Source organism: Carcharhinus amblyrhynchos, chromosome 18 (assembly GCF_965287045.1).
Source record: "Carcharhinus amblyrhynchos chromosome 18, sCarAmb.v2.hapA, whole genome shotgun sequence".
NCBI classification, from domain to species: domain Eukaryota; kingdom Metazoa; phylum Chordata; class Chondrichthyes; order Carcharhiniformes; family Carcharhinidae; genus Carcharhinus; species Carcharhinus amblyrhynchos.
Window position 1 is genome coordinate 34,627,574 of NC_137341.1, and position 14,186 is coordinate 34,641,759.

General features: G+C 43.8%; 1 protein-coding gene across 1 annotated transcript; it reads right to left on the reverse strand.

Moving 5' to 3' along the window:
* Positions 1-43: 43 nt before the first annotated feature.
* On the reverse strand, positions 44-12,334 carry crym (crystallin, mu). The gene is made up of 8 exons (XM_080206769.1): positions 12,078-12,334; positions 10,304-10,451; positions 9,216-9,278; positions 7,752-7,853; positions 6,555-6,738; positions 5,172-5,293; positions 4,208-4,292; positions 44-3,548 (listed from the first exon to the last, which is right to left on the reverse strand). The coding sequence occupies exons 1-8, from the start codon at positions 12,248-12,250 to the stop codon at positions 3,472-3,474; spliced, it is 954 nt and encodes a 317-aa protein (XP_080062895.1). The 5' UTR covers positions 12,251-12,334; the 3' UTR covers positions 44-3,471.
* Between the last annotated feature and the right edge of the window lie 1,852 nt (positions 12,335-14,186).

The window sequence follows — 14,186 nt, forward strand, 5'->3', positions numbered from 1 at the left end:
GGGGGGGGGGGGGCGGTGGTGGGGGGGAGAATGGTTGCTGAAAGCCAGCCTTGTCCCTGTTACTGATCCCCTTACCAATCCACCAAGTCCCTTACCCCATGGCTTTCCCTCCCACCATTACTCACCCGTGACCTGGCTCCTTCCTCGATCTGAGGCCTCCCCGGTGGCACTGAGGTGTGCAGAAATGTTGGTGTCCTCTAAGTGGTTCATAGCTCTCAGCAGACAATACTTCCCTAGGCTCCTTTATCCTGGGGAAGGCCCACTGTCGACCTGTTAAGTGCCTGAGTTGCACAATATACAGTCAGTCAGCTCTATAAGAGGTGACACAGGTGTATCACCAGCTCTCATGCCAGCACCTTGAGACCCTCATCACCTCCACAAGATTCCAGTCTTTGGGACTTCTCACTCCTTTAAACTGCTCTTCAGTCAGTCACTTGGATATGTTACATTAAATATGTAAATATGACCAGTTTCAAGTCACCCAGCTCCAAAGGCAAGGAATTGTAAAATGATGACTTTGTGGAGTGCATTGCACAGTCCTCTAATATAAATATGCCAGTCACCAAAACTCCAATCAGGAATTCAGGAGCAATTTATTTACCCTGAGAGTGGTGTGAATGTGCACCTCGCTGCTGTAAGATCGAGGTGAATAGTATAGGTGCATTTAAAAAGAAGCTCGATAAATACATGAGGGAGAAAGGAATCCAAGGCTATGAAGAGAGATGGGCAGAGGCTCATGGAGAGCATAAATGCCAGCACAGAGCAGTTGGGCAGAATGGCCTGTAGCAAATGGCTGAAGACTCCACATAATTCTCATTTCTATTCCTAGAATTTTTTTTTAATCGCTTCCAGTTATTCTCGCCTGAAGATGGTTTGGCTTCTAACCCATGACATGTTGCACCTTCATCTCCCTCTGATCTGGTGTTCAGAAAAGCTGTAAGAACAAGCCTAGCAATTATAGTTAACTTCAGTAATGGGGAAGCTTGTAAAAACAATTATTCACAATATAATTAATAATCACTTGGTAAAATGCAGCTTGATTAGGAAGAGGGTGTGTGGATTTCTGAAGGGAAAATTGTGTTTAACTAAATTTCTGAAGTTGTTTGAAGAGGTAACAGGGTTGACAAAGGTAATGTTGTTAATGTGGCATGGTGGCATGGTTAGCACTGCTGCCTCACAGCACCAGGGACCCAGGTTCAATTCCCGATTTGGCTCATTGTCTGTGGAGCATTTGCAATTCTCCCTGTGTCTGCCTGGGTTTCTTCTCACTGTCCAAAGATGTGCAGGTTAGGTGGATCAGCCATGCCAAATTGCTTTTTGTGTCAGGGGGACTAGCTAGGGTAAATGCATGGTTATGGGGATACGGCCTGGGTGGGATTGTGGTCAGTGCACACTCAACAGTATTCTGGACTTTGTTAATAGCGACATCAAATACAAGAGCAAGGAGGTTATGCTGAACTTGTAGAAAACATTAGTTAGACCTCAGCTGGAGTATCCTGTACAGTGGAGCAGCACGGTGACATAATGGTTAGCACTGCTGCCTCACAGCTGCAGGGACCTAGTTCGATTCCTGGCTTGAATCACTATCAGTGTGGAGTTTACATGTTCTCCCCATGTCTGCATGGGTTTTCTCTGGGTGTTCCAGTTTCCTCCAACAGTCCAAAGATGTGCAGGTTAGTGCATTGACCCTTAATGTTCTAGGATGCATAGGTTAGAAGGATTAGCGGGTAAATATGTGGAGTTACGGTGATAGGGCCTAGGTGGGATTGTTGTCAGTGCAGACTTGATGGGCCAGATGGTCTCCTTATGAACTACAGGGTTTCTATGATTCAATAAGTTCTTGGTGCCACACTATTAGGAAGGATGTGAATGCATTAGAGAGAATGCTGAAGAGGTTTACAAGAATGGTTCCAGGGATGAGAAAGTTCAGTTATGAGGATAGAGTGGAGAGGTTGGGATTGTTCTCCTTGGAGAAAAGGCTAAGAGGAGATTTGGTAGAGGTATTCAAAATCACGATGAGGCTGGATAGAATAGATAGAGAGAAATTGTTCCCACACGTAAAAGATTCAAGAACAAGATTTAAAGAGAAAAGACTTCTTCACACAGCGAATGGTTTGGGTGTGGAATACGCTGCCTGGAATTGTGGTAGAGGCAGGCTTAATTGAGGCATTTAAGAGAGCGCTGGATGATTATTTGAATAGAAACAAAGTGCAGGAGTATAGGGAAAGGCAGGAGAGTGGTGCTAAGTCATAATGCTCACCTGGAGAGCCAGTGCAAATGATGGGCCGAATAGCCACCTTCTGCAAGGTAACAATTCTGAGACACACCTTTATGGCCTCAGCCCCACCAGGGGATATCTGGGATTATATTGCTTGTGTGGGATACAAGATAAAGAAACTGGAGCTGGCTCTCATGAAGTTGATGGCGCTGCCAATCTGTCTTCATCCCTCTTGCCCATTCCTCTACTATTAATAAATGGTTTTCCACTCTGCAAAGTGCTTGGATCGGGATTTGATTAATTTGGGTCCAAAAGTGGAATTCTTAATGTTGCAAATGGACACAGTCTAAATGGACAAGCCAAGCAGTCTCACTAAGGATGGTAATAAATCAAAAGCAAAAATAGCAACTTGGATATTGCATTGTTGGAATTGTTTCACGTCCCAGGAGCAAGAAACTTTTATCTGAGGTTTTGACAATTTTCTCCTGATGTTACACAGCAAAATTATGCTTCACTCGGGAATCCAATTATGGAATATGATCCCAAATTAATTCCATAACCTTCATCCAGAGCCCTCTCCACATCTCCCTAATTTCCACCATAACTACACCCCATTTACAGAATCTGCTCTGTGTGCTTCTCACTGCCTGCAACTGGCATCCCACCTCTCCAAATGCTGATAGATTGTATCATTGGGCCAGCATTCTGTCTCATGTTAAAACTGTGTTAAAAGAAATCTTCACTTGAGACAAGATAGGACAGTAATGGTACAAACCAGAAATACCTGAGGCTTTTTATTTCTACTTGATGGAAAGTCAACTGGTAATCTCATTAATAACTTGATCTACATATATCATAAGGACAGGGTGTCAGTTTGGCTCATTTTAGCAGCTGTCTCCCCTTTGAAATGTTTTGACACAAAGTGTCTGTAAGCACAATTACAACTAGAGACTAATTTGAAAGCAGATATTATGGGGAAGAGAAGGGTTGTGGGACTAATTGGAACAGCTCTTTCAAAGGGCTATATGATTCTAGAAGACGTTGAAACCCAAACATGTAACAAACATTAGTAACAGTGGGTTGCAATTCCTCTACTGTGTTTGTACAAGAGGGATTTGTTTCTAACTTGTGAACACCCAAAGTTTTCAGTAAATGCATCATTCATTTCTTTTAGCTGTCCCATTATTCTGATTCAACCTCATCCAATTCAGTGAAACAATCTTCAGCAAAAGGGAAACTGCCTCCTTTTGATGTTATGATTTTTGTTTATTTTTAACTTCCCAACGATCGTAAACCAGTTTGGCAGTCACTGTATCTTCAATGGCCATTCCTGGAAGAAATGAACGTACAAAACAGAAAGACTTCAGCAAAGTTGTCCACCAACTGACAAAAAAAGCAGCAAGATCCTGGTACAATTCCACTCCCCAGTCACTGCTGATCCCATTGTGGCCTCAGTGCCTATTCGGTGTAAAATCAGCCAAACGTCACCCCAAATCGACAGTGAATCCTGCTGCAAATGTATGAAGCCGGATGAGGCCAGACCAGACTTGGAGTGATGCTGCAGCAAGTCAATACCTGCTGAAGCTCATACACACAAAAAAGATCATAAATTGGAGGGTGAATGGTGCTGTGATATTGTACCTCAAAAAGCACTCAAAGGGGAAGTAAAACAGGAGTTATATCTTACTCTCCAGGTCAGTATAAGACTGGAGATATACTCCTTCAGTCAATGCAATGCATGAAGCAAATGTTCCAGCATAAACTGACCCATAAAATACATTGTTAAAGTGGACTCTGTGAATTATTTATCCTTTAATTAAACACTGCAAAAATTAAACAAAGTCTGTGGCTGAATAAAATATGTCTAAAGGTTGCAATTTATTCACTAAATTAGCGACTCTGATGAATCTTGCATGGTAACACAGCAGCAATGAATGACAAGCTTTGTCCTGTCATCAGCTCTTTCAATAATAGCTTGTTTGTTCTCACCCAATGATTTGAAAACTGTGGTCTTCTCACATAGAGCAGGTTTAGTTCCTTTCACCACTTCTCCCAGCTCTGCAAAGATCTCAGCCTGTGCGATAAATTGAAAAGAGTCTTTGATAAACGGCTGCCCCCTTGTTCCATCAACTTCAATCAACAAATACTTTTCAATTAGAGATTGTTTATGGTTTTAATTGAAAGAACAGTTAAAATCCAAACAAGTGGAAAATGAAGGGCAGGTCAATGCTTGTTTACAATCAGGATTTCACTTCAGTAGGTATTGGTTTGGGATATATTACAAACTCACTAGGATTTCCCTTTTAGATCTTACTGCACTAGTTTCCATGCCTTGACAGTTTTGCCTGCTTCTCCCCTTCTGGTTTCTTGCTCAAGTGGTCATTCTTCACCTGTGACCTCAACAATTGTGCCTATTTGACTTTGGTGTGCATCACCAGCTATTCTCACTGGCTGGCAACACACATGCACTTTCCATCAATGGGAAAAAGAGAAGGGGAGCAAGATGTCACCAGTTAGGAGCAGGAATCTTGACTGCTTTTCCTTTCGCCAATCCAGAGGCACCATTAGTGCCACCCATGAACAGGGCAAGACAACCATCTCAACCTGCAACAGCTTCCTGGCCTTTGTGATTCAGAAAATCACTGAAGTACCTGGGAGTGTCTGTAATCGTTTCTTCAGAATATGATGAATGATTAAATTCATTGGATGTATCAGAAAGTATATTTATCCTCGAAAATTGACTTGCATAACAACACAGCGAGCAGAAAGAGGTTGGATTCTGGGTGATTTGGGCTGAAGATCCCCAGAGAGTTGGAAGGACAAGGATGGAAAATATGGACGGATTGTAGTTTTGTGCGACCATCAGAACAGCAAGAGGGTTAAGAATTAGTGAAGGGCCGGACAATAACATCAAACACCAATTAAATCACAGAACCAAAGTGAAATGTAATACCTTTGAGAGGATAACATCTCCTGATTCATTCATAGCTCCCACTCTGCTATCCACGTATAGAACCGAATTTTTCATTAGTCCATCATCCAGCTCCCGCCAGTCTGGTCGACAAGCTCCAACAGCTAAAGTATTATAAACACACATTAGAGAATTGAACTAGGGAAATTGAACTAACACTTAACATTGTTTTAAGAGATTTACTCTTCTCCTCAAGACCATCAGAAGGATGTGATTCAAATTCCAATCCATAGACTTGGGCACATGGTCCAGGGTGCAACTCACAGTGCATCACTGAGGGAGTGATGGACTATTATAGTGCTGAATGACTATATTATTAGAGAGGCAGTATTGAGGGACTGCTGAATTGTCAGAGTGGAAGGACAGAGGGAGTGACGGACTATGACAGTGCTGAGTGACCACTATTGTTAAAGAGGCCATACTGCAATATTGAGGGAATGCTGCACTGTCAGAGCAGCAGGACTGAGGAAGTAATGGACTGTTGCAGTGCTGACTGACCACTGTATTGTTAGAGAGGCAGTACTGCAGTATTGAGGGAGTGCTGCACTGTTGGAGTGACAGGACTGAGGGAGTGATGACTATTACAGTGCTGAGAGACCACTGTGTTGTTAGAGAGGCAGCATTGAGGGAGTGCTGCACTGTCACAGCAGCAGGACTGAGGGAGTGATGGACTATTACTGTGCTGAGTAACCACTGTATTGTTACAGAGGCAGTATTGAGGGAGTGCTGCACTGTCAGAGCAACAGGACTGAGAGAGTGGTGGACTGTTGTAATACTGAGAGACCACTGTGCTGTTAGATAGGCAGCATTAAGGGAGTGCTGCACTATCAGAGGTGCCATTAAATGGAACCCAACTCAGGAAGAGCAGCAAGTTGTCCCCAGCAAACATTCCTCTTTTGGCCAGATTAATTTGCAACTCATTTCATTTATTGCTTTGTGGGATCTTGTGTGTGAATTATCAACATAATACACTTAAATACTTTATGGGAGGGGGGCAAAGTGAGTTTGAACATCTTCAGAAAATGAGGGAAGGATGTAAAAAGTGGGGGGAAAAAACAAAAATCATCAACAGAAGGAGCTGGAAACCTTGAATCCTGGAATTGAATCGAGGCCACTCAGTATCAGCTATACACTGCATATCCTGGGATTGAGCTAATCACGCTTTCCTCATGCAGTCTCATGCTTTTAAAAGCTCAAATCCCCTTCATTCCCCAGTTCGTGTAATGTTTCCTTAAGTTATGATTTTGAAAACATCTCCCAAACTTTCTGTTTAAATTCTCAACATACTGACCCCAAAAAGAAACACTAAGGTAAATATTTTCCAGCTACGCCTTGCCCCACAAGCTCCATGAAGTTGTTACCTACCATTAACATGAGCTCCAGGCTTTACCCATTCTCCAAATAGGATGGGTTCCATTGCCATGGTGACCGTTATCACCACATCAGCATCAAGAACAGCTTCTTTTGCCGATGCACAAATCTGCACTGGTCCCTTAACTGTTTCAGCAAACCTCTCAACCCGCTCTCGAGTTCGGCTCCACACTCTCACCTGCAATGACCAATGTATCAGGAGTTAAGAACAGAGAACAGTACAGCACAGGAACAGGCCCTTTGGCCCTCCAAACATCCACCGATCAAGTTATCCTATCTAGACCAACAGCCTGTATCCCTCTATTCCCCATCTGCTCATGTGTCTATCCAGGTAAGTCTTGAATATCAATAACCTATTTGCCATAACCACCTCACTTAGTTGAAAACATAGCAGATAAATAAACACAGGAAATACTTCCACCAGAGCAAAGAAGCCAAGAGAAGATTTAACTGAGCTCATTAAAATTACAATGGGAAATATTATTTCCTCTAGCAGTCCCACCAAACAGCAACATAATAATGGCCAGATTACCTGTGCTTTTGTGATGTTGATTGAGGGGTAAAAATTGGTCCTGGACAGTGGGAATAATGTCCCTAATCATCTAAAAGGTTCCATTGGATCTCTTACATTCATCCGAGGAGCCAGACGAGGTCTCAGTTTAATGTCTTATCTATAAGTGGTGCAGCACACTCTCAGCACTGCATTGTATTGCCAGTGTTGATTTTTCTGCTCAGGTTCCTGGAGTGCATCTCGAACCCACAATCTGATTCAAAGGTGATAGTTCTGCCCCTTGGGTTACACAAAGGTTCACAGCTAGAGACCCTGATAACTTCTAAAAGCAAATTGGATGAAAGTGTGAAGCAGAGGGAGATACAGGATTAGGAGGAAGTAGCACAGCAGGTGGAATTTGCTGTGTATCACTTCAATAAAGAGTCAACAGAGACATGATGGAACAAATGGCATGGATCATTAGTTTATTTTTATATTTGCTTGTGAAGCACTGAATACCTGTAACTCAGAACGTTAACAAGTTCTTTAGCAAACAATCAATGTTGAAAGATGCCTTCATTTAACAGAACAAGCACACACACACACACACACACACACGCACGTACACACACACACACACACACACATGGACGCACATGTACAGGAAAGATGGAGAGAAGAGAGAAAATCTGTAAAAGCACCTGCTTGAATGGGAACATTTGGGTGAAGATTTCATAGTGACTCACAGCCACAGGCCCGGCTCCCAAAATACACAACACGTCCAGGTTCTTCCGCTTCAGATACTGAATCAAAATGGACAAAACTGGCATTTAGACAAGGAATCTGAATCAAACAAAACAGCTCTGGGTTTCCTTTCTCTCGCTCTCTGAGCAAGCTGGGTGCATGATACCTGAAAATGATTGGGAGTGGCATTAAAAACTGGAGTGATCTGTCCCCCAGGCCTACAATTGTGCCTACAGCTGTCACTATATTAAGGAATGATTTAGTGTGTTACATGCCTGAGTCGCTCTGCAAATATGCTTTTAAGTACCTGTTAACTGGGGAAACATGCCATGCAAGTTCACTAGGTAATAGGGAAAGAAAATGGGATGCTGGCCTTTATTTCAAAGGGAATGGAGTATAAAATAGGGAAGTCTTGCTAACCTATGTAATAAATTATACAAGGCACTGGTTGGACTACACCTGGAACACTGAACAGTTTTGGTCCCCTTCTTTGGAAAGATCTCACGGCTTAGAGGCAGTCCAGAGAAGGTTCGCTAGCACCAGAAACCTCCGAACTTACCTGTGGCTGGAATTCTCTGATCCTGCTGTAATAAATGGAGTTCTGGCTGAGTGCCAAATTCTCCATTCTCGCTGGCAGTGGGTAAGGAACGTATGCAATCGGAGAATCCCGTCCGAGGTTGTTCTCTGATATGGAGGGATTTTCTCATGAGGAGAGGCTGAGTAGGTTGGGCCTCTATTCATTTTGTTTAAAAGAATGAGGGGTGACTTATTTAACCATAGGATTCTCAGGGGCTTGACAGGGCAGATGCTGAGAGCAAAAGAGAAAATGCTAGAAAATCTCAGCAAGTCTGTCAGCATCTGTAAGGAGAGAAAAGAACTGAAGTTTTGAGTCTAAGCTTTGACAAAGGATCATCTGGACTCGAAATGTCAGCTCTTTTCTCTCCTTACAGATGCTGCCAGACCTGCTGAGATTTTCCAGCATTTTTTTCTTTCGGTTTCAGATTCTAGCATCCACAGTAATTTGCTTTTATTCTGATACTGAGAGGTTGTTTCCTCTTGTGGGAGAGTCGAGGACCAGAGGGCAGAATCTCAGAGTAAGGGATTGTCCATTTAAGACAGAGATGAGGAGGAATTTCTGCTCTCAGAGAGTAGTAATTTTGTGGAATTCTTTACTGCAGATGCTGTAAAGGCTGGGACGTTAAGTATGTTCAAAGCTGAGATGGACAGATCTTTAATCAGTAAAGGAATCAAGGGTTACTGGGATAAGGTGGGAAAGTGGAGTTGAGGATTATCACATCAGATCAGTCATGATCTTGTTGAATGGCAGAGCTTAGTCGATGGGCTGAATGGCCTACTTCTGCTCCCACATCTTATGGTCTTATGGACCTTATGTTGCCCACACATTGACAATTTTTCATTACCTTAGTTGCAATGGCAGAAACTGCAGCCGTTCTCATATCGGTGATCACTGCCCCATCCATCACCTTCAGGAACACAGTGAAAAATGAATCATTCTTCAATAGATAATATGTAGCTCCCTGCTCCCTTCCCCTCCCCCACCAACTATTGACACTCCAGTTACCAACCCAGTTTTCCCTGCTTCGTAGCCAATTGACCTCAAATCCCCCCTGTCTGTCACAAGTCAATCGCTGCACCCAAGGAAATGTAGCTCCGGTCATTTTAGATTCATCTTCATGACTGCACCAAACATGCAAAAATTAAACACGGAGTTCTCCACTCTCCTATCGCCAGTATTGAAGATGGATCCTTTGCCCTGGGACACAAAATGAAGGTTGCAGCATACTGCAATTTACTGTCAATGATTGAAAGGTTTAAATTTTACATTTAAACCAGAGTGCGAGTGTTGTTTCTGTATCTGCACACACTTCCCTCAGTGTGAATTCCCAGGCTGATTAACAGTTTGACAAGCCAATGTTAACACTTGATGGTGGGAACCAGCCTTATATCAGCCAATGGGGCCGTACTTCCAAACTGTGGGCTGGACTTCCACATACCAGGACCTATTTTTGGGATGCGGGGGAGCCCACATTGCTATTACACATGGACTGAAGATATAGTAATGCAGTATACACAACTGTTACAACTGGAAATACAGTGCAGCATACACACAAAATATTTATTTCATGAGATGTGGTCATTACAGGCAAGGCCAGCATTTGTTGCCCATCTCTGATTGCCCTCGAACTGAGTGCAGTTAAGAATCAACCACATTGTTATGGCTCTGGAGTCACATGCCAGCTGGACTAAGTAAAGAGCCCAGGTCTTCTCCCCTAAAGGGCACTAGTGAATCAATTTTTTTTTTAACCACAATCAATGGTAGTTTCATGGTCACCATTACTGAGACTAGTTTTACATTCCAGATTTACTCATTTAAGTCCCACCAGCTGCCATGGTGAGATTTGAACCTGTGTCCCCCAGATCAGTAACCAGGTCCCTGGATTACCAATGCAGTGACATTATCACTATGCCACCAACTCCCCATACATACTGCCTTTAAGATGCCATTGCTTGGTTCAAACAGTAGCACTGTTGCGTGATGTGATGAGGTGGTAGAGCTGCTTCTTTGATAAAACCTGACGATTTTTGTTGTCAAGGCATCATCCTCTGCGCTGTATGCAGGCATTACTCCTAAAAAACTAAGCAATGTTTAACCATCAGTTCAACAGAAAAAGCAGAAACTGTGTGACTAGTTACACAAACAACTCAAACAATGATGAGACGGAGTACAGGAATGAAATAGAGAATCTGGTGAATTGGTGCGATAATCTCCCCCTCAGTGTCAACAAAACGAAGGGGATAGTCATCAAATCCAAGAAGCATAGTGGAGAACATGCCCTTGTCTACATCAATGGGGACGAAGTAAAAATGGTTGAGAGCTTCAAGTTTTTAAAATCACAGCTTGGTATGGCTCCTGCCCTGCCCAAGACTACAAGAAACTACAGAGGATCGTGAATGAAGCCCAGTCCATCACACAAACCTGTCTCACATGGGAATCTGTCTACACTTCCCGCTGCCTCGGAAAAGCAGTCAACATAATTAAGGACCCCACGCACCGCAGACATGCTCTCTTCCACCATCTTCTGTCAGGAAAAAGATACAAACGTCTGAGGTCATGTACCAACTGACTCAAGAACTGCTTCTTACCTGCTGTGATCAAACTTTTAAAAGGACCTACCTCGCTTTAAGTTGATCTTTCTCTACACCCTAGCTTTGACTGAAACATTACATTCCACACTCTCTTCTTTCCTTCTCTATGTACGGTATGCTTTGTATCGTGCACAAGAAGCAATACTTTTCACGGTATACTAACACATGTGACAATAATAAATCAAATCAAAATAAACCAGGAAAGATTGAACAAGTTTCCCTAACTACAAAAAAACCAAACTGACACAAATATTATGTGTTAAACACCTCTCCATGTGCAGAATGATCAAAGTAAGACCAAGGAATTTCCCAGCAGTCTGAAAAGAGGGGGAGGGGAGAAAAAATTGGGGTAAAAGAGTGAAGGGAGGGCCACTTTCACTTATTCCTGTATATATAAAATGACAACAAACACTGTACAACAACACAGTACAAAATACATTGACAAGGCATAAGTCCGGAATGTGACGGATTACTCTCCACTTGCCTGGGTGAGTGCAGCTCCAACAGCACTCAAGGAGCTCGACACCATCCAGGACAAAGCAGCCCGCTTGACTGACATCCCATCCACCACTTTCAATATCCATTCCCCCCACAACCGACACACAGTGGCAGCAGTGTGTACCATCTACATGATGCACTCCCGCAACTCACCATGGCACCTTCCAAACCCACCACCTCTGCCACCTAAAAGGGCAAGGGCAGCAGATACAGGGCAACACCACCACTTGGGAAGTTCTCTTCCAAGTAGAGGTTCAAGAAAGCAGCTCACCACCACCTTCTCAGGGGCAACTAGTTACTGCGGGGTGGGGGGAGTAAATCCTGGCCTAGCCAGCAATGTTCTCATCCCATGAATGAATAGGAAAATAATCTCCAGCCATGGCTGCTGATACTCTGCCCCAGCTTTCACCAGTGTAACTTTACCCTGGGACATGGACTGATTGCGACTGAACTTTAAAGCTGGCAGGTGTCCAGGACAAGTTTGTATGGTTCTGATCAGTGTGGGCGTGCTGCTAACAGGAGTTTTATAAGGAGCTGGAAGTGTGTGAGAATGTGGTCCCAGCGCTCCCTCTGTAAATCCGCCGTGCTCAGTGCGATCCCTGGTTCACGGTTCTCACCCGTTATGCTTGGCCACGGGCACCGTGCTTCGCAGCGGCTGCTGCACTCCCCCGCCGCCTGCGCTGGAGAAGTTGGCCAGAGCTCTCTCCAGCACCGGGAGCAGCTCCCAATACTGCAGGAGCTGTGCAATCTCCCTGGATCCAATGTAGACCAGCTCCTCAGCCATTCCCATAGAACTATCCTGTGTGAGAGTCACGGGTTTTGGGAATTCGCCAATTTACATCCGAGTCTGTTCACTGGTAACTCAGACCTGGAGAACAGCCAAACAGAAAATATACGGAAAGTCCTGATTAAATATTAACTTCGTGATTTTTGCCTCAGTAATGCGCCACCTAGCAGCCAGTCAAAAAAAATTAACAAATGATTACAGTCATTGAATTCCTACACTGCAGAAGGAGGCCATCTGGCCCATCGAGTCTGTACCGGCTACAATCCCACCCAGGCCCTATCCCCAGAACCACATGCATTTACCATAGCTAGTCCCCTAACATTAAGGGGCAATTTAACATGACCAATCCACCTAACACACACATCTTTGGACTGTGAGAGGAAACTGGAGCACCCAGAGGAAACCCATGCAGACATAGGGAGAACGTGCAAACTCCACACACACAATGACCCGAGGCCAGAATCGAACCCAAGTCCCTGGCGCTGTGAGGCAGCAGTGCTAACCACTGTGCCACCCACAAACTAAACACGCACATAAACTCCAGAAAATAATTTCAAGGTACTTTGCAATTATGCAAAAGAAAAATTAGAATAAATTGTAAGAATTTAGTGATAGATAATGTGATGCCAAATGCCAAGCCAAATAAGGAGATGGAATGTGATGTCACTGGCATGGCCAACATTCATTATTGTGCTCCTGATGGTGGTGATGAGCCAACTTCTGAACCACTGCAGTCCATGGGGTGTAGGTACTTCCACAGTGATGTTAGGAGGGGATGTAGTTCCAGGACTTTGAGCCAGCAACAGTGATATATTTCCAAGTCAGGATGGTGTGTGTGACTTGGAGGAGAACTTGAAGTTGGTAGCGTTCCCATACATCTGCTGCCCTTGTCTTTCTAGGTGATAGTGGTTGGGGTTTGGAGGATGCTGTTGAGGGAGCCTTGGTGAGTTGCTGCAGGGTATCGATGGTACACACTTCTGCCTTCACTGTGTCAATGCTGTGCCAGAAGTGAATGTTTAAGATGGCGAATGGAGTATTGATCAAGCGGGTTGCTTTGTCTTGGAAGGTTTTTCATGGGTGTCGGAGCTAGAATTATCCAGGCGAGTGGAGAGTGTCCCATACGCTCCTTGTCTGTCAGAAATGTGATGCTTTGGGAAATCAGGGAAGGATTCTCTTGTGACAGAATTTCTAATCTCTGACCTGTTCATGTAGCCACAGTGTTTATATGGCTGGTCAAATTCAGTTTCTTGTCAATGGTAACCCCCAGCACGTTGGTGGTGGGGAATTTAATAATATTAATACCATTGGATTTCATTGAGAGTTGCTTGGAGTCTCTATTGTTGGAGGTGATTCTTGTGTGATACAAATATTATTCGTCACTTATCAGTCAAAGCTTGAATATTACCCAGGTCTTGCTATGCTTACCTGAATGGAACTGACAATATTAGCTTCATATGTCAGTCCTGGTTTTGCTATCATCCCTCTGTCAGAAGTCTGTGGTTCCACCTCTGTATCTTGAGCATTTAATCCACACCCCCATTCCCAGTGCATGCTCAGAAAATGCTGCGCTGTCGGAAATGCTGACCAAAAGTCTCTACCCTCATTCGCGGTTGGGATTTTGCAGTGCCGCTGAAAGTGAATGGCGTTTTGGTTGAAGTGCCAAATTTTCTATTCTCACTCACAATGGGGCCTGCCATGGACAAGAGTGGAGAATCCCACCCACTGTCCCACAGACATTAAACTGAGGCCCCTTCTCTCTCTCAGATAAATGTAAAAGATCCCATGGCACTGCCATTTAAAGGAGAGTGGGTGTCCTGGTCAATATTTACCCTTTAACCAATGTTACTAAAACCAACAATCTGGTCATTATCACATTGCTGTTTGTGGGTGCTTGCTGTGTGCATCTCGACAGCTGCATTTTGCACATGACAACTGTTTA